General features: G+C 47.0%; 1 protein-coding gene across 1 annotated transcript in view; it reads left to right on the top strand.

Annotated features, from left to right (window-relative positions):
* The first annotated feature begins 507 nt into the window (after positions 1–507).
* The window catches only part of LOC122926306 (urokinase plasminogen activator surface receptor-like), a 46,666-nt gene continuing 25,398 nt past the window's right edge, over positions 508–21,775 (top strand). Inside the window, exons 1-4 of the mRNA XM_044277678.1 lie at positions 508–601; positions 3,281–3,400; positions 15,124–15,270; positions 20,048–20,191. Of these exons, the coding sequence (XP_044133613.1) occupies positions 508–601; positions 3,281–3,400; positions 15,124–15,270; positions 20,048–20,191 (505 nt within the window). The remainder of the gene's footprint in view (positions 602–3,280; positions 3,401–15,123; positions 15,271–20,047; positions 20,192–21,775) is intronic.

The raw sequence follows: 21,775 nt of genomic DNA, 5'->3' as shown, positions 1-21,775 counted from the left end.
GGGGGGGGGATACAAATTGATAAAAATTGAGTTGCATTGCTTTAAATGTTGATACAGCATTCATTGAAAATGTCTGGCAGCCCGACTGAGTACGCCGTGACACACTACACGGACTCTTTTCCTATCTCTATAACCTATCTCAATTAATTAAATGTAACGTACTATTAACTAGCTGTAATTGGTGTTTACAGTTAAGGTCTCTTTTCTTTCTGTCCCCCTATACCAGCAATTTACAAGCTCAGAAAAAACACACATGTCTTGGTTGAGGTCTTATAGAGTGCCCCCTACACGTGTCCGTATAAATAATTGGTTGAGGTTGACTGCAAGGCATCATAGGCAAGGCCACTGGCCAGTCATGTGATCCCACTTCTTCATCTTCCCTGCTGTCTTCTGAAGTTCTGAAGGATCTGTAAAACGGTAGATGCCACTTTACAGAGTATTTGATTCGTCAAAAATAAGTCCCAGAAGTTTCATATTCACTGCCAAGTTTTTTTTAGGAAATTCATAATGAATTTGAATAGTTTAGAATCAATTTACTCATTTCTAAAAGACATCTGTTGTATTATAAATGATGGCGGAGGGTCCAAATACGAGCTGCTGGGTAACGAATTCAAAACTGCCACAGGGGTGAGTAGGGCATGTTTAAAGTGAGAGTGTTCAGTCCATGTGATGGCCACATTTTCTTGTACCGTACCACTCACAGTTTGCCTGACCTTAACTCTCTGCATCATAGTGATCTACGATGATGTGAGTTCCAACCCGACCAAAGGTCTACTTTTCCGTTCTCCCAGCATCATGTGAATACAAGACAGTAGACCCACGGTGAGGCTGGAACTCAGAAAGAGCTCAGTAAGATACAGTGAGTTCAAGTCAGCTAAGCCAAGGTCCGTCAGGGAAATGTGACCATCACATGAACTGTGTTTAATTAGCACACTCGTCTGAAATCTGCCTAAGGTAAGGACTACCTCATCAGTATAAGAGGGAGATCTTGCCCACCAGCATGGGCCTTTAATAGAGCTGACCGGTTTATATAAAATGCAGTTATACAGAAGACCAGGGCTGTTGGGTGTATCTTTTGTACTGCTGCTGCCCCCTCATGTTACTAATACCTTTGGGCAGTAATTGAATAGGACAGGGCAAACTGGGCGAGCAAAGGATGGCCTGGCCACCAGGGTAAAAGGCTTGGGAGAATGCTTAAGCAGCATTGTTGATGGGTGGGGAGTCTCACTGGAGATGTGAGACCAAACAGGTGATCCATCAGCTCCTGGAAGGCCAGCCTGCTATATTGCACTGTCAGCAAATTAGTTAAATGAGCACCATGTGATACCATATTTTTCCTCTAGTGGCCACTGCAGAAGAAATGTGAGCCCACTAGAAAATGTCCCCAAGTCGTAAAAGCTGAAAAATGGAGTAGATCCACCAATTGACAGTGAGACCATTTGAGAGCTTGTTTTTGTGGGATGAGCTGTTTTGGAACAGAAATGCTGTTAGGGTTTCTTTTTATTTACAGCCTTCACCGTGTGGTATAAATGATGTTAACATTATTCTGATGGTCATGACTTAATAGGATGGAAGAATTTCCTCCGGCTACTCAGACTAACCTGTATCCTTCAATAACCACACCGACACCATCTTGCTTTGGTGAAAAAATGACCATGACGGCCGAACTTTATTATTCACATATAATAATAACAATAATAATAACAACAGGCACTTTAACACAACCTTCAACGTTATGACTCACTGCACCGTAACAAGGATCCTGGAGGGCAACCCAAACAAGCGGTATCTTCCTTAACCGTCTCACCTTATACTTCAAGCTTACCCTTGACCGCACTCACCGACCCAAGGGCACCAAATCCTTGAAGTATACCAGTATCTCCTCCTGTAGGCCTTTTAGCCCAAACAGGAGCCCCATCCTCGGCATTCACAAACCACATGAGATGCAGGCTCCAACATGTCCCGCATCTCTTAACCATTGTATTGCTCCCCAGGATCCCATATCAATCAGCCCCTTCCAACAGCAATCCAATAAACAAAGCTGCCAGGGTGGGAGGGTTGGAAACGCACTTGCTCTACACTATCACTGACCGAAGCCCCTCCTTCTAACAATATATACTGCCCGCCAATCTGCTAAAACCTCCCCTTCCTCCCTTAAACTAACCCCTAGCCATACTTCCTGACATTAACCCTTTACTATCCGGCGGTCTTCCCCCTAAGTCAATCCGCACTCCATTATGCCTACGCCTCATTCCGTTGCTATCATTACAATTGCAGACTTACAGATGTAGTAGAGTTAACACTGATGGTTTATGAGATGTGTTTTATAAACTAAATGCGTTAAGTAAACACCTTCAATTGCTTTTTATTGGCTTTTGTTTCAAGATAACGCGATGAGTTAAGAAATTTAAGTTGAGTTTGTGTGTTAACCCTGCTACATCTGGTACCAAATTATAGTTTTTGCTTTTTAGTTTTTTTCTACTTTAGACATTTTTAGGAATACAGGGGGTAATTTATTAAGACCTATACCTGGCGGTGGATCCGTCGGAGTTATATAGAGGCGCCAGCCTCTTCATAGCTTTGGCGTATCCACCGCCGCTTCTAAATGTAAGACAGCTTCCTAGCTGTCTTACATTTAGACCATTTTCTATGCCTAAAACAAGCGTAGAAAATGGTAAATGAAACGGGCCTGCCGGCCCGCCCCTTTCCCCGCCCACGACATGCCCACTTTTGTAGACCTGGTGTGAGAGGGGAGAAGTCAGATCCTCTGCGTTACAATCTGCGCCAGAGCTATGCCAAATTTATGAGTATTTCTGTTTAGTAATTGACCCTCACAGTTTATTTTTTGTGCCACTCTTTCCAAGGCCCATAACATTTTTCTTTTTACTGTATGTTGACGGAGGACTTTTTTTTTGAGGGATGACTTTAAGTTTTCATTGATCATTTGAGATTCATAGGACTTGTTGATGACTTGTTATTCCATTTTTTAAGGGAGGAATGAACAAAAATAAGAAATTTTGGCTTTTTTTTCATCATGTTTGATAATGAGTTCATATTTCATAGGGGACTTCAGTATTCAGTCTAGTATATTAATGCATAATGGTATATAGGACAGGGTGTAATCTTTACCAATTACCTTCACAATTACCTTCACTTGTAGATCACAAACCCCCTTGCCAGTTCAGGGGCTGCAGTTTGAGAGCGCCAAGTCTTGGACATTTAAACCAGCTTTGATCTCTGAATTTCTATTGTGGTAATTGTCTTCATTTATACCTTTCAGCCTCTTCTCTAACGTGTGTGGAATGTAATGTTGAAGGTGAGAAATATTGCCAAGGAAACAAAGTCACTTGTCCTCCTGAAGAAGATGTTTGTGTTACAACCTTAGAAAGTGACACCAAAGGTGAGCCATGAAACATAAATTGGCAAGATATGATATTCAGCAGCTTAAAAAGCGATATTGATATCGGCCCATGAAAGTAAAGGGGTTGTCCAGTTGGGTGGGGAAGGTTGAGAAGTCTCTAGCAATGACAATGAGTGGGATAAAAAAATAAAATACATGAAAGGAAGCGAAATCTGTACAAAAACTGTACAACGTGTTCTACCATCAGTCTAGCATAGCATATAGAATACCTGATCAAGTAATCTCACATACTTAATTTTTTTAGTTTTAAGTTTGAAAAGCCCTATAAATTAGTGATTGATAACATAATATTAGGGCTAAATCCGTTCTCTACACAGTTCCCGATATTTTTTATTTTTTTTTGGGTGGGAGGGTATTGAATTTAATTAAACCAACATAAGTAATCAGTACACCAATACACAGGATAGTGCACCAATTTACCTGTGAATGATAATGTGATATTAAGCATCAGGCCTCAATCGTCTGTTTCCATTTATTGTATTTCCACAGGGTTGGAATTTTATTTTTTTGAGGGGTTGTGCAATTAAACCAGCATATAGCTAATCAGTACACCAATACACAGGGTACTGCACCAAATTATCGTTGAGTGATAACGAATGTGGGTTGAAATCCGTTTCCCTTAATTTCTATCTTCACACGGTGTCAATTTTTTTGGGGTTGTTAAATAGGACGCTGTTATGGGGTGGATCTGTGGATGACGCTGTTATATGGGGGATCTGTGGAGGACGCTGTTATGGGGGATCTGTGGAGGACGCTGTTATGGGGTGGATCTGTGGAGGACGCTGTTATGTGGGGGATCTGTGGAGGACGCTGTTATGTGGGGGATCTGTGGAGAACGCTGTTATGTGGGGGATCTGTGGAGGGCACTGTTATGTGGGGGATCTGTGGAGGACGCTGTTATGTGGGGGATCTGTGGATGACGCTGTTATGGGGGATCTGTGGAGGACGCTGTTATGTGGGGGATCTGTGGATAACGCTGTTATGTGGTGGATCTGTGGATGACGCTGTTATGGGGGATCTGTGGATGGCGCTGTTATGTGGGCGATCTGTGGAGGACGCTGTTATGTTGGCGATTTGTGGAGGACGCTGAGATGTGGGGGATCTGTGGATGACGCTGTTATGGGGGATCTGTGGAGGACGCTGTTATGTGGGGGATCTGTGGATGACGCTGTTATGTGGGCGATCTGTGGATGACGCTGTTATGTGGTGGATCTGTGGATGACGCTGTTATGTGGTGGATCTGTGGATGACGCTGTTATGGGGGATCTGTGGATGGCGCTGTTATGTGGGCGATCTGTGGAGGACGCTGTTATGTTGGCGATCTGTGGAGGACGCTGTTATGTGGGGGATCTGTGGATGACGCTGTTATGGGGGGAATCTGTGGAGGACACTGTTATGGGGGGGATCTGTGGAGGACGCTGTTATGTGGGGGATATGTGGAGGACGCTGTTAAATGGGGCGATCTGTGGAGGACGCTGTTATGTGGGCGATCTGTGGAGGACGCTGTTATAGGGTGGATCTGTGAATGACGCTGTTATATGGGGGATCTGTGGAGGACGCTGTTATGCGGTGGATCTGTGGAGGATGCTGTTATGTGGGGGATCTGTGGAGGACGCTGTTATGTGGGGGATCTGTGGAGGACGCTGTTATGTGGGCGATCTGTGGATGACGCTGTTATGTGGGCGATCTGTGGATGGCGCTGTTATGTGGGGGATATGTGGAGGACTCTGTTATGTGGGGGATCTGTGGAGGACGCTGTTATGTGGGGATCTGTGGATGACGCTGTTATGTGGGCGATCTGTGGAGAACGCTGTTATGTGGGCGATCTGTGGAGGACGCTGTTATGTGGGGGGGATCTGTGGAGGATGCTGTTATGTGGGGGATCTGTGGAGGACGCTGTTATGTGGGGGATCTGTGAAGGACGCTGTTATGTGGGGGATCTGTGGATGACGCTGTTATGGGGGATCTGTGGAGGACGCTGTTATGTGGGGGATCTGTGGATGACGCTGTTATGTGGTGGATCTGTGGATGACGCTGTTATGGGGGATCTGTGGAGGACGCTGTTATGTGGGGGATCTGTGGATGACGCTGTTATGTGGGGGATCTGTGGAGGACGCTGTTATGTTGGCGATCTGTGGAGGACGCTGTTATGTGCGGGATCTGTGGATGACGCTGTTATGGGGGGGATCTGTGGAGGACACTGTTATGGGGGGGATCTGTGGAGGACGCTGTTATGTGGAGGATATGTGGAGGACGCTGTTAAATGGGGGCGATCTGTGGAGGACGCTGTTATGTGGGCGATCTGTGGAGGACTCTGTTATGGGGTGGATCTGTGGAGGACGCTGTTATGTGGGGGATCTGTGGAGGACGCTGTTATGCGGTGGATCTGTGGAGGACGCTGTTATGTGGGGGATCTGTGGAGGACGCTGTTATGTGGGGGATCTGTGGAGGACGCTGTTACGTGGGCGATCTGTGGATGACGCTGTTATGTGGGCGATCTGTGGATGGCGCTGTTATGTGGGGGATATGTGGAGGACGCTGTTATGTGGGGTATCTGTGGAGGACGCTGTTATGTGGGGTATCTGTGGAGGACGCTGTTATGTGGGGGATCTGTGGATGACGCTGTTATGTGGGCGATCTGTGGAGGACGCTGTTATGTGGGCGATCTGTGGAGGACGCTGTTATGTGGGGGGGATCTGTGAGGGGCGCTGTTATGTGGGGGATCTGTGGAGGACGCTGTTATGTGGGGGATCTGTAGAGGACCCTGTTACGTGGGGGATCTGTGGATGACGCTGTTATGGGGGATCTGTGGATGACGCTGTTATGGGGGATCTGTGGATGGCGCTGTTATGTGGGGGATATGTGGAGGACGCTGTTATGTGGGGGATCTGTGGATGACGCTGTTATGTGGGGGATCTGTGGATGACGCTGTTATGGGGGATCTGTGGATGGCGCTGTTATGTGGGCGATCTGTGGAGGACGCTGTTATGTTGCCGATCTGTGGAGGACGCTGTTATGTGGGGGATCTGTGGATGACGCTGTTATGGGGGATCTGTGGATGACGCTGTTATGGGGGATCTGTGGATGACGCTGTTATGTGGGGGATCTGTGGATGGCGCTGTTATGTGGGGGATCTGTGGATGGCGCTGTTATGTGGGGGATCTGTGGATGGCGCTGTTATGTGGGGGATCTGTGGATGGCGCTGTTATGTGGGGGATCTGTGGATGACACTGTTATATGGGGAATCTGGCGGACGCTGTTATGTGGGGGATCTGTGGATGATGCTGTTTTGTAGGGGATCTGTGGATGGCGCTGTTATGTGGGGGATGTGTGGATGAATCTGTTATGTGGGGGATCTGTGGATGGCGCTGTTATGTGGGGGATCTGTGGATGGCGCTGTTATGTGGGGGATCTGTGGATGACACTGTTATGGGGGATCTGTGGAGGACGCTGTTATGTGGGGGATCTGTGGAGGACGCTGTTATGAGGGATCTGTGGAGGACGCTGTTATGTGGGGGATCTGTGGCAGACGCTGTTATGTGGGGGATCTGTGGAGGACGATATTATGTGGGGGATCTGTGAATGAAGCATTGTTATGGGGGATCTGTGGAGGACGCTGTTATGTGGAGGATCTGTGGAGGACGCTGTTATGTGGGGGATCTGTGGCGGACGCTGTTATGTGGGGGATCTGTGGATGACGCTGTTATGGGGGGGATCTGTGGATGACGCTGTTATGTGGGGGATCTGTGGATGATGCTGTTTTGTAGGGGATCTGTGGATGGCGCTGTTATGTGGGGGATGTGTGGATGGTGCTGTTATGTGGGGGATCTGTGGATGGCGCTGTTATGTGGGGGATCTGTGGATGACACTGTTATGGGGGATCTGTGGAGGACGCTGTTATGTGGGGGATCTGTGGAGGACGCTGTTATGTGGGGGATCTGTGGCAGACGCTGTTATGTGGGGGATCTGTGGAGGACGATATTATGTGGGGGATCTGTGAATGAAGCATTGTTATGGGGGATCTGTGGAGGACGCTGTTATGAGGAGGATCTGTGGAGGACGCTGTTATGTGGGGGATCTGTGGAGGACGCTGTTATGTGGGGGATCTGTGGCGGACGCTGTTATGTGGGGGATCTGTGGATGACGCTGTTATGGGGGGGATCTGTGGATGACGCTGTTATGAGGGGGATCTGTGGATGACACACTGTTATGGGGGATCTGTGGAGGACGCTGTTATGTGGGCGATCTGTGGAGGACGCTGTTATGTGGGCGATCTGTGGATGACGCTGTTATATGAGGGATCTGTGGAGGACGCTGTTATGTGGGGGATCTGTGGGGGATCTGTGGAGGACGCTGTTATGGGGGATCTGTGGAGGACGCTGTTATGGGGTGGATCTGTGGAGGACGCTGTTATGTGGGGGATTTGTGGATGACGCTGTTATGTGGGAGATCTGTGGAGGACGCCGTTATGTGGGGGATCTGTGGATGACGCTGTTATGTGGGTGATCTGTGGATGACGCTGTTATTTGGGGGATCTGTGGAGGACGCTGTTATGTGGGTGATCTGTGGATGACGCTGTTATTTGGGGGATCTGTGGAGGACGCTGTTATGTGGGGGATCTGTGGAGGACGCTGTTATGTGGGGGATCTGTGGAGGACGCTGTTATGGGGGATCTGTGGAGGACGCTGTTATGGGGGGATCTGTGGAGGACGCTGTTATGTGGGGGATCTGTGGAGGATGCTGTTATGTGGGGGATATGTGGATGACGCTGTTATGTGGGCGATCTGTGGAGGACGCTATTATGAGGGATCTGTGGAGGACGCTGTTATGGCGGATCTGTGGAGGACGCTGTTATGGGGGATCTGTGGAGGACGCTGTTATGTGGGGGATCTGTGGAGGACGCTGTTATGGGGATCTGTGGAGGACACTGTTATGGGGGATCTGTGGAGGACGCTGTTATGGGCGATCTGTGGAGGACACTGTTATGGGGGATCTGTGGAGGACACTGTTATGGGGTGGATCTGTGGAGGACACTGTTATGGGGTGGATCTGTGGATGGCATTGTTATAGGCAGGGGATGTGTGCTATGACACATAGGGCCATGAGGGGGGCCAGCATAAGACACACATATAGCATCTTATGCTGGTCCCCCTCAGCCCTATGTGTCCTAAACTGCGCACATAACTGGATTTGTGTGTAAAGTATTTTACTACTGTGTGAAACGAGCTCTCTCCTATTGATAGCAAGTCCAGCCTCTGTACTCACTGTCACAGTACTATGAATGCACTGCAGCGAGCGGCAGCGAGCGGGCCGGCCGGCGCGTGACTGACGTCACTTAGTAACGCTCCTCCCACTTCAGGAAGCAGGAGCGTTACTAAGTGACGTCAGACGACGGCCGGCCCGCTCGCTGCAGTCATTCATCCTGAAAGTGAGTACAGAGGCTAGACCTGTTATCAAAAGGAGAGAGCTTGTTTCACACAGTAGTAAAATACTTTACACACAAAGCCAGTTATGTGCGCGGAGCCCCTTCATATATAATCGCAGCATTTTCGGGTCGGCCAAATCGCCATATCGCATTTGGCGATTATCGCGACTTGATTATTTTTTCGATATATCGTGCAGCCCTATTATATACCAATTTTCAAGGCAACCGTGCACCACGCCAGACCTGCAGGGTATGACGAAGTGAGGTCACAGTTATGGGCAATCGAGGGTACTCACTATATTTGCGGAACCCTGGGCAGGCGCGTGGCAGTGAAGGAGAGGTAGACACAGTTCCTCTGGGGCACGCTCTGTAGAGAGGGACCAGGCCTGATGGTAGTTGAGGTGCCCTGGATGTTACAGGTATTTCGTGTGCCTGGGGCAAGGTCCCTGTGGTAATTCGTGACGCCAGTGCCTTTGGACGGTGGCACGCCGGTTGGTGGTTGGAAAGATGAAGGTACACAAGTATGCAGTGAACCAAACGTAAACTTTACTGGACAATCCAACTTTGTACAGCAGGGAGTAGTACAGTCTTTAGATTATTACAGTTCCACAAAAAAGGGGCTTATTCACAATACGGCAGGCAATAGTCATGCAAGTTACACTGAGGGTAAATTCCACAAGCACTCAGCAGCAGGTTGTACTTTGACACTGTCCTTTATAGAACTCCTACTCTGGCTTGATAACTCCCAAGGCCCGGATGCCTAAAAGGGTGGCTTATATCCTTGGTTATCTCCTTCCTCAGGTATTATACTACTTGCAATGGTTTCTAAGTTCCTCTGCCTATCAGGGGCACTTGGCTTACCCTGGGACGCCTCCTCCCATCAGGTGGATACTGTCGGTTTCTCCCAGGAGGTTGAATCCTGCAACTGGGGTGTCTCTTCAGAGCTAACTTAGGCTCTCTTGTTCTTCAGGCAAGCTGGAGCTTCTCAACAGCCTCCTGGACATCACTAGCAGCCTGGGCTATCCAGCTGCATGTCAGGAGCAGGCCAAGCACCCAACTAGGCCTGCTGCTGCATTAGACAGGGGTACATTGCATATAACAACACATTAAAACATACATTAAATGCAGAATTAAATATGACATTTCTGTTCCTTGTGAGTAGGAGTAACGCGCACACCAATTGACCCTTGTGTAGTGCCCACCCATACCTAGTGGGACACTACATACCCCCACGCTATAACGTTGCCCGTCCTCGGCGCAACATGGAGGGTCCCTGCACAGCTGGATACTGCACCTGTAATGAGGACAATAAAGCAAAGCAGGAAAACACATCTACATTTGCAAAATATACATTATATGTATACATATATTAGGCAGTTCCACTGGAATAGGAGCAAGTAATGGTGAAAAGGGGCGTCGTTCTTTTCTCTTAGGATAAAACAATGGGAACAGGGGCGCTGACCTGGCACAGCGTAACAATAAATACTAGGATAGTCCATATAATACTCTTTAAGTGCAAATTGTCCATGTTAGAACAGTTGTAGTCCATGGAATATGTAAAACATTAAATAACAGTTTTTGGAGGCTCAAAGCATATCAAATGAGTCCGTACCCAGTTTTTTTTTCTTTTCGTTCATTCCACAGCTAAGTAGAGATATAAGCGGAGGCGACCATAAAGGGCAGTAAGAATCTCAGAGGCTCATACATGGTGGAGTCCATCTCTGGGCACAATACTTTAAAACAGTAGCAAAATCTCAGAGGCTCATGTGCATTTGAGTCTATTCCCTGGGCCCAATTCCTTGAAATTCCAGTTGCATAATAAAATAGCAGCACATAAAATAGTCCACATTATTCAAATGGCATACACATCAAAGTAGTGCTGTAATACCCTTAATCAACCTGAAAAGGGGGTTAAAGGGTTAAGAGTGCAACTTATGAAAACAGGCACAACTGGGTTTTCACTCTGAGAAAGCAGGCAGGAGGTCCTGTAAACAAGATGGCCTTGCTGCACGTGGTATTTTCAGTGGCTCACCGCCTCCACTGAGCCGTGGGTAACTGGCAGCAGCAACAGAGGGCCAAAACAACAAAGGACTCCTGTCCTGGAAGGGTTAAATCTTCGGTAGGATCCCTTGGCAAAACAAATCACACATCAAGGGCCTAGCAGGCCAATTCACAGGGGCATATCATATTCACTTTGCATTTCAGTGGTGCTCCCTGGCTCCATTTGTATATTGGGCCTGTATTGCGATTCAACAGATGGATGTGCCCACAACACAGTATTGGGGGGCAACTGCAACATAAACGGACCCCTAATAGGTATAGGCCCCATAGGCCTAGGGGTAATCAAAGTCGCTGACCTCACCGGAGCAGGCATAACAAATGTGGGCTGCTGCACTGGCCTGGGTACCGCTGCTGCAAGCGGTCCGGTGGGTTCTGGAACGACTGGCTCTGTGCGCCGGTGCACAGCGTAAGAGGATCCCACCGCAGGTGCCGGTACTAAGGAGGGACGATTGACAGGGACAGGTACTCTCACCTTAGACCCGGAGACGTCCGAGTCCTTACGTTGTAGGCCAGGTGGAGTCCGGATCCTGGCGGAGGCAGTCTGGCGTAGCTCCCGCAGTTTCAGCTCCAGCCGCACGATCTGGTCGTCCAGGCTTTCGGAGTCGGGATCGCTGGTCTCCGCTGTCGTTGTCGGCACTTGGGCGGTGGGTGGTTCGTCCTGCGCAGCCGCTGCAGACTCAGGTGAGGCGTCCGCTTTCCTCCCTCTGCGGATATTCTCCAGGGCAGCTCTGAATCTCTCTGCATCCTGAAGCTCACGGACAGTTTTCTCCCTGCGAGGCAACTCAGGTGAGGGCCATGGGCTAACCCTCTTCTCTACCACTGTCGGCTGCCAGAACACATTTGGGCCAATGAAAGAGCCCCGTTCTTGGAAGGCGTGATGGGCCGGTCCTGGAGAGCATTCAAACTCACGCTCGCAGCCAGGGTTGTCCTCCGGAGAGCGCACAGACTCACGCTCGCAGCCAGAGTAGTCCTCATCAAAGTCCCAGTCCTCCGACTTCTTTTTCGGACGGGACACGGCAGTGGCGTAGGGGCCTCGCAGGCCCTCAGCAGGGGTAAATTCAACCTCCTCTCCCTCGCGGAGGTTGTGTAGACGTTCTGGGAGGTAACTCCGCTTGACGGACCTCCTGTTGACATATAAGTCTCGTCCAGTCAGGTAGTCTTTAATGAAACCGAAGCCTCGGTCCTTGTCAAAGGCCACAACCAACCCCATTCTCCTTTCCAGGCGGGGTTGTGTGTCGGTGTGGCACTCGTGAACGGTCTTTGCCAGTTCTTCATAATATATCTTGGTCTTAGTAGTCTTCTTTATTGCGGCCTCCCGGATCTCTGCCATCAATGCGGACCACTTGAACGAGGGCTGGAAGAAGTCTCTCCAGGAGCCATAGTAGGTCTCCGGTTGCGTCCTCTGTGGCGGGCAGGCGGGTCTCTCCGGTCCCGGAGAGTAGGCCGGTGGAGCGTCCTCTTGCTCAACACCAGTCACATTCATAGTTAATAAGTCAGGCGCGGACATATCAGCAGGAAAGTCCTCACTCCTCAACATGCTCGATCCTTCTCTGGAGAGCGACAGGGTGGCGCCAATAAGTTCAGACAGATCCTCCCATTGCACTGGGAGGCCGCCCCCCAGGTACTCCAGTATGGGGGAGGCGGAGTCCATCACAGCAGACATGCAAATGTCCAGACAGGGCGGTGGCGCCAGCATACAGCCTTCCCGCACTTTTAGCAGAAGGCGCCAATTTTTACCGCCAATTTAAGATGAAGATGACGCAGCAAACAATTTCAAGCAAGCTCAGCGGCCATCTTTGAGCAAAAATAGCTGTCTATTCATTGACAGCAAGCGGTGGCTTAAATAAGTAGAAAACAGTCCACACAATGCTATTTTCACACCGCAATCAGTACAGTTCACTTTGGCCCAGCAATTTTCAATAAAACAATTGGGGCATGTCACTTTAAGATAACTTTTAGCACACAGTTCTTAAATCCGCTATGGCGCAGGAATATTCGTATCCTGTTCGTGACGCCAATTTATGCAACACGCCAGACCTGCAGGGTATGACGAAGTGAGGTCACAGTTATGGGCAATCGAGGGTACTCACTATATTTGCGGAACCCTGGGCAGGCGCGTGGCAGTGAAGGAGAGGTAGACACAGTTCCTCTGGGGCACGCTCTGTAGAGAGGGACCAGGCCTGATGGTAGTTGAGGTGCCCTGGATGTTACAGGTATTTCGTGTGCCTGGGGCAAGGTCCCTGTGGTAATTCGTGACGCCAGTGCCTTTGGACGGTGGCACGCCGGTTGGTGGTTGGAAAGATGAAGATACACAAGTATGCAGTGAACCAAACGTAAACTTTACTGGACAATCCAACTTTGTACAGCAGGGAGCAGTACAGTCTTTAGATTATTACAGTTCCACAAAAAAGTGGCTTATTCACAATACGGCAGGCAATAGTCATGCAAGTTACACTGAGGGTAAATTCCACAAGCACTCAGCAGCAGGTTGTACTTTGACACTGTCCTTTATAGAACTCCTACTCTGGCTTGATAACTCCCAAGGCCCGGATGCCTAAAAGGGTGGCTTATATCCTTGGTTATCTCCTTCCTCAGGTATTATACTACTTGCAATGGTTTCTAAGTTCCTCTGCCTATCAGGGGCACTTGGCTTACCCTGGGACGCCTCCTCCCATCAGGTGGATACTGTCGGTTTCTCCCAGGAGGTTGAATCCTGCAACTGGGGTATCTCTTCAGAGCTAACTTAGGCTCTCTTGTTCTTCAGGCAAGCTGGAGCTTCTCAACAGCCTCCTGGACATCACTAGCAGCCTGGGCTATCCAGCTGCATGTCAGGAGCAGGCTTCTTAACCTGTGTCTTCTCAGACTCCTGGCTCTGCACACACTAACTCTCCCTGTCTGGGCCTGGACATTTATACTAGGGGCTCCCTATCTCCCTCTAGTGTCTGGGATGTCTAACTACACCCAACTAGGCCTGCTGCTGCATTAGACAGGGGTACATTGCATATAACAACACATTAAAACATACATTAAATGCAGAATTAAATATGACATTTTTGTTCCTTGTGAGTAGTAGTAACTCGCACACCAATTGACCCTTGTGTAGTGCCCACCCATACCTAGTGGGACACTACAACCAGAGCAACTTCGGTTCGGCCTGAATTGTTTCAGGTCCGAACCAAACTTTTTTTTTAATTCAGTGAACCTGAACCGAACCGATTCTCGAGTCTACTGCTAGCTGCCAAATAGCTTAATTTAGAATAGGGAAGGTATTAAAGGGGCCTTCCACTTGGGATGTCCTCTATCATGCATACTAATTTACATAAGCTCCCACACTTGAGGGTTCAATTTACAAGGCATCGTGTTGTGTTTCTCATACAGCTACAAGGAAAATATGAGACCTGACCAAAGTTCCTCCAGCAATAATCATTTAGACAGGGATCGTAGCCAAGAGAGCAGCTCAAATCCAGGGTTATAGGCTAATTTGGCCAATGGCTGTGGTCAACCACCAAATATATAGTCTAATGTACTGTATACACCCTAGTATGGCTTAAAGGAATTGTCCAACCTTTTGGACTTTCTGTAGCTTTCACTAGGAGAGTGTTATGCCTACCTAGAGGTTTACCACTTCTTATACTGTAAAATTCTGTATGGGCCCAGTTGGGGAAGTATCCCCAAGAAATTTGTGACCTAGCAGTGACGTGCTGCTTGGGCACAGCTAAGGCCAGTCCTTGGCTGCAGCGGCACATACTGTTTGGGCCTGTCCGTCCCAAACTTTACAGTACGGAGACTAAGCAGTTACAACACACTTCTAATTGTAGTTCAAAATTCCAAAAAGCTGGACAACACCTTGAACATTAAAGACAAGCCTTTTACTTAGACATATAGGGCTCTAGCACAATCTGATCAGAGCCTTATGGCCATATTATAGTGTTGGTGAGATATTATGTAGCACCTAGCTACTGGGCTGTCTCAGAGACCTTGGCATAGAGGTGGTAGTAACCTCGCAGCTCCTCAAGGGCTTGGCTATAGGCGGGGCAGAGTCATATAAGCTTCTTTTGCTACACTACTACTTTAAATGTTACATAGAAGATGGGGTATCTGGTAAAGATTTCATATTGGGGCCCAGGGGCATCAGGTTACACCTCTGCAATTTCTGTACCTCTGCAGCATGGTTGAAGTGTTTTTTCTTCTAGGTTACATGTTCTTCTATTTGTAGATGGAAAAGAAATGGTGACGTTCAGACGGCATTGTGGGCAAAGGAGAATGTGTGGTTACTCTGACAGCCTGACCACAGCCTTCGGTAAAAAGAAGCTCAGTAGTACTTGCTGCTTCACCAGTGACTGTTCTCCTCCATCGCCAACATGTAAGTACCTCTGAAAGGAACAATACATTGAGAAATCCTGAAAGGAAATCTTTTTTGAATCTTGAAATGGGTTAATTTTAGAGGGCTCATGGTGGAGTTTCAATTAGGTTGAGTTCACACTTCAGTTATTTCGTCAGTTATTTCCATCAGTTATTGTGAGCCAAAACCAGGTGCAGGTCAAAAACACAGGATGGGTGCAGATTACATTCTGAGTAGGCCATACTACTGGTTTTGGCTCACTTTCACATCTGCGTTTTCACTTTCTGGTATTAAGAGCCCTCATAGGATCTCAATACCGGAGGAAAACGCTTCAGTTATGTCCCCATTCATCATCAATGGGGACAAAACTGAACTGAATGGAACGTAATGCTTCAGAATGCATTCCATTCCATTTGGTTGCGTTCACATCGCGGACAGAAAATTGCTGCAAGCTGGGTTTTTCTGTCCGGCATGGGATGCGGAGCAAGGGGCATGACACACCATTAAAGTCACTGGTGCCGGATGCGTTTTCTCAGACACAAAAGAAAGCAGATCGGTCTCCCATTGACTTACAATGGTTTTAGTGTTGGATCCGTCATGACTATTTTAGAGATAATACAACCGGATCCATTCATTAAGGATGCAAGCGGTTGTATTATTATGACGGAAGCATTTTTGCTAATCCATGACGGATCTGCAAAAAACGCAGGTGTGAAAGTAGCCTTATATCTACACTGAACAAAAATATAAACGCAACACTTTTGGTTTTGCTCCAATTTTGCATGAGCTGAACTCAAAGATCTGAAACATTTTCTACATACACAAAAGACCCATTACTCTCAAATATTGTTCACAAATCTGTCTAGATCTGTGTTAGTGAGCACTTCTCCTTTGCCGAGATAATCCATCCCACCTCACAGGTGTGGCATATCAAGGTGCTGATTAGACAGCATGAATATTGCACAGGTGTGTCTTAGACTGCCCACAATGAAAGACCACTCTGAAATGTGTAGTTTGATCACACAGCACAATGCCACAGATGTCGCAACGTTTTAGGGAGCGTGCAATTGGAATGCTGACTGCAGGAATGTCTACCAGAGCTGTTGTCCATGCAATGAATGTTCATTTCTCTATCATAAGCCGTTTCCAAAGGCGTTTTAGAGAATTTGGCAGTACGTACAACCGGCCTCACAACCGCAGACCACGTGTAACCACACCAGCCCAGGACCTCCACATCCAGCATGTTCACCTCCATCATTGTCTGAGACCAGCCACCCGGACAGCTGCAGCAACAATCGGTTTGCACAACCAAAGAATTTCTGCACAAACTGTCAGAAACGTCTCAGGGAAGCTCATCTGCTCGTCCTCCTCATCGGGGTCTGGGCCTGACTGCATTTCGTCGTCGTAACTGACTTGAGTGGACAAATGCTCACATTCGATGGCGTCTGGCACGCTGGAGAGGCGTTCTGTTCACGGATGAGTCCCGGTTTTCACTGTTCAGGGCAGATGGCAGACAGCGTGTGTGGGTGAGCGGTTTCCTGACGTCAACGTTGTGGATCGAGCGGCCCATGGTGGCGGTGGGGTTATGGTATGGGCAGGCGTATGTTATGGACAATAAACACAGGTGCATTTTATTGATGGCATTTTTAATGCACAGAGATACCGTGACGAGATCCGGAGGCCCATTGTTGTGTCATTCATCCACGACCATCACCTCATGTTGCAGCATGATAATGCACGGCCCCATATCGCAAGGATCTGTACACAAATCCTGGAAGCTGAAAACATCCCAGTTCTTGCATGGCCAGCATACTCACCGGACATGTCACCCATTGAGCATTTTCGGGATGCTCTGGATCGGCGTATACGACAGCGTGTTCCAGTTCCTGCCAATATTCTGTAACTTTGCACAGCTATTTAAGAGGAGTGGACCAACATCCCACAGGCCACAATCAACAACCTGAGAGATGTGTTGCACTGCGTGAGACAAATGGTGACCACACCAGATACTGACTGGTTTTCTGACCCCCCCCCCCACCTCAGTAGGGCAAAACTGTGCACATTTCAGAGTGGCCTTTTATTGTGGGTGGTCTAAGGCACACCTGTGCAATATTCATGCTGTATAATCAGCACCTTGATATGCCACACCTGTGAGGTGGGATGGATAATCTCGGCAAAGGAGATGTGCTCACTGACACAGATTTAGACAAATTTGTAAACAATATTTGAGAGTAATGGGTCTTTTGTGTCTGTAGAAAATGTTTCAGATCTTTGAGTTCAGCTCATACAAAATGGGAACAAAACCGAAAGTGTTGCGTTTATATTTTTGTTGAGTGTATATGCACCTCCATCACTCCATGGCTATATATTATTGCCTTTGAAAGGAATGGGTGGGCAAATAATCATATCTCCCAAATGTTCCTGTTTTTGTAGGATTGTCCCATGAACCAACCTCCAAGTGTGGGTGTCATTGAGAAGTAGTAGCATTCAAGGCTCCTGCCAATGTACAATGCATTCAGAAAGCATTCAGATTGTTTCACTCTTTTCATATTTTGTTATGTTGTGGCCTGGTGCTAAAAAAAAAAAAGACGTTCAAATTTCTCTGGGAGGAACTGGGGGGGGGGTCTTGGTAAAGAATAAAAAAAAACAACAACAACTCTGTAGGATACTAGTGACTTTGATCGGAGAAAGCTTGAGGGAGTGAGAGGCTGAGGCTGAGTACTTAATATTACAGCTGCAGAACCTCATTCAAGCAGTTCTCTAGGGGCAGATTGGCCACAGACCTTACAGGGAAATATCCTGGTGGGCTGAAGCCCAGGGGGCCCCCTGAATCCTCCTTACGGCCAGACGGTGGAAGATTTATGGACTGTGGTATTTGGCTCTTTTGGGGTGGTATAATGTGCCACAATATTGTACTGCTGGCACCGCCTACCTGCCTTCCATCAATTTGGACCTGACTAGAAAACAGGGCAACTTTTAGTATTTTTTCCAGGACCACTTTTAGTTCCCTGTCTGCCCCTGCAGTTCTCCATTACAAAACCAGCGACCTGTAAAAAATGTTTTTGCTTTTTTTTTTTTTTTTTAAAACAGAGAGACCGATATTTCTTCTTCAAAACCTTCTCTAGTTTCTACTTAGACTTATTACTGGCACACCATCCCAATAGCATTCTGCTACTCAGCAATTGCAATTTTTTTTTAAAACCCATTTTATTTTTGTAAATGGGTTGCATTGTAACAAAATCATTTTACGAAAGAAACACCATTTTTATACCAGAGAAATTAAACGCAAATTACACCGTGAACCAAATCTTACCTCCTTTTCTGCATCGTTATATTGGGGGTGGGACGAAATGATCACATTACAAGTTTGCGACGTGTAGACGCAGCCCACTGGTAAAATCCATAAAAAAATACGCTTTTTTTCCATTGAAAATACATTTTTCAATGAAAATTTTTTAAAAAATCTCCCCCATATGTTTGGTATTGTTGCGTCCATAACGACCCGGACTACATAAATATAATGTAAATTATCCCCTACGGTGAATGCTGTAAAAAAAATACAGAATTGATAATTAATTGTTAGTTGCTACCAAAAAAACTTAATAACAAACCATCAAAAAAATTATTTAGTCCAAAATGATACCAATGAAAACGACAAGTCGTCCCGCAAAAATCAAGGCCTCACACAATTCCATAGGAAGACAAATAAAAAGGTTATGAGTCTTTGGAAGCGGTGATGCAAAAAGATTTTTGTTCCTTTAGAAAAAAGGGGTTTTATTGCACAAGAGTAGTAAAACGTAAAATAACGCTGTAATCGTACTAACCCATAGCATAAAGATATTATGTTATTTATACTGAAAAATGAACAACGTAAAGTTTATAACGTAAAAACTCAGTGACATTATTGCTGTTTTTCCCATCTCCCTCCAAAAAAATAATTAAAAAACAAAATCAGAAAGTTATTTGTACCTCAAAATGGCACCAAAAAAAACTACAACTTGTCCCGGGAAAAACAAGCCCTCATACAGCTATATAGACTGAAAAATAAAAATAAAGTTATAGCTCTTGGAAGGCGAAGATGAAAAAAGGAAGAAAAACGCTTCGACAGAAAAGCTCAAAACAGGCTGGTCACTAAGGGGTTAATGGGGAAACCTATTATTTTAGCATAAGGCTGTAACATAACAAAATGTCAAAAAGCGAAAGGGTCTGAAGACTTTCCGAATGCACTGGACTTACCAATATTTACAAAGCAAATTGAGCGTTTTAAACCCTGTCCCCTTCCTATTAAAAACCCCAAAAACACAGAACTGCCCCTCTTGGGGACAACTTTGCATAAACTCTGCTGGTTTGTTTCCAGTTCTCAGGAATGTGCTATAATAACAGGGCGCTAATGTCATACAAGGTCTACATTTTTTAGATTTTTCAGGTTTTTGGTGTTCTTTTCTACCATTTTGGGGTAATTAAGCCGGTGAGGGTTAACAGAGGACAATGGCCGCAGGGTTGGGACTAGGGAAACGCTTAAAGTGATGAGGAGCTTCTTGATTTTATCGGTAGGGTGCGTCAGCATGAAGCGCAGGACAGTTAATGACTTAATTATAAATCTTATAGGGGCAGATTAATCAAACTGGTGTAAAGTAGAACTGGCTTAGTTGCCCATAGCAGCCAATCAGATTCCACCTTTCATTTTTCAGAGATCTTTTTCTAAATAAAAGGAGGAATCTGATTGGCTGCTATGGACAACTAAGACAGTTCTCCTTTACACCAGTTTTGATAAATGACCCCCATATTCTTCTTTAAGTCCCAGCAGGAAAAACTGACAAAAATGGAGTTTTCTGTAAATCCTGTGACACTGAGAGGGGATTGTCTTGTGAATCAAGCTCCACCATGGAATGCACCGGGAACGAGAACAAGTGTGTCCTAATGACCAACGTGATGACAGAAGGTACAAATCCTCAGCACTTTGTATCAAACAAAACTAACTCCATAAACCTTAATACAAAATAATACACACCTCAGCTGCTGCAGAACCTCATAACACACACCTCAGCTGCTGCAGAACCTCATAACACACACCTCAGCTGCTGCAGAACCTCATAATACACACCTCAGCTGCTGCAGAACCTCATAACACACACCTCAGCTTCTGCAGAACCTCATAATACACACCTCAGCTGCTGCAGCACTCATAACACACCTCAGCTGCTGCAGAACCTCAAACACACACCTCAGCTGCTGCAGAACCTCATAATACACACCTCAGCTGCTGCAGAACCTCATAACACACACCTCAGCTGCTGCAGAACCTCATAATACACACCTCAGCTGCTGCAGAACCTCATAATACACACCTCAGCTGCTGCAGAACCTCATAATACACATCAGCTGCTGCAGAACCTCATATACACCTCAGCTGCTGCAGCACCTCATAATACACACCTCAGCTGCTGCAGAACCTCATAATACACACCTCAGCTGCTGCAGAACCTCATAATACACACCTCAGCTGCTGCAGCACCTCAAAACACACCTCAGCTGCTGTGCACCTCATAACACACTCAGCTGCTGCAGAACCTCATAATACACACCTCAGCTGCTGCAGAACCTCATAATACACACCTCAGCTGCTGCAGCATCATAATACACACCTCAGCTGCTGCAGAACCTCATAATACACACCTCAGCTGCTGCAGCACCTCAAAACACACCTCAGCTGCTGCTGAACCTCATAACACACACCTCAGCTGCTGCAGCACTCATAATACACACCTCAGCTGCTGCAGCACCTCATAATACACACCTCAGCTGCTGCAGAACCTCATAAACACACCTCAGCTGCTGCAGAACCTCATATACACACCTCAGCTGCTGCAGAACCTCATAATACACACCTCAGCTGCTGCCGAACCTCATATACACACCTCAGCTGCTGCAGAACCTCATAACACACACCTCAGCTGCTGCAGAACCTCATAATACACACCTCAGCTGCTGCAGAACCTCATAACACACACCTCAGCTGCTGCAGAACCTCATAATACACACTCAGCTGCTGCAGAACCTCATAATACACACCTCAGCTGCTGCAGAACCTCATAATACACACCTCAGCTGCTGCAGAACCTCATAAACACACCTCAGCTGCTGCAGAACCTCATAATACACACCTCAGCTGCTGCAGAACCTCATAATACACACCTCAGCTGCTGCAGAACCTCATAATCACACACCTCACGCTGCTGCAGAACCTCATAATACATCAACCTTCAGCTGCTGCAGAATCCTCATACATCACAACCCTCAGCTGCTGGCAGAACCTCATAATACACACCTCAGTGGGGGCTGTTGTTCCAGCACCTTCAAACACACTCAGCTGATGTGCACCTCATAACACACACCTAAGTGCTTGCAGAATCATCATAACCCCTAAGCTGATGCAGAAACCTCATAACCACACACATCAGCTGCTGCAGAACATCATAATACACACCTCAGCTGCTGCAGACCTCATAATACACACATCAGCTGC

Source organism: Bufo gargarizans, chromosome 2 (genome assembly GCF_014858855.1).
Source record: "Bufo gargarizans isolate SCDJY-AF-19 chromosome 2, ASM1485885v1, whole genome shotgun sequence".
NCBI lineage: Eukaryota > Metazoa > Chordata > Amphibia > Anura > Bufonidae > Bufo > Bufo gargarizans.
The sequence above is the reverse complement of the archived record's forward strand: the minus strand, read 5'-3'. Positions and strand labels throughout refer to the sequence as shown.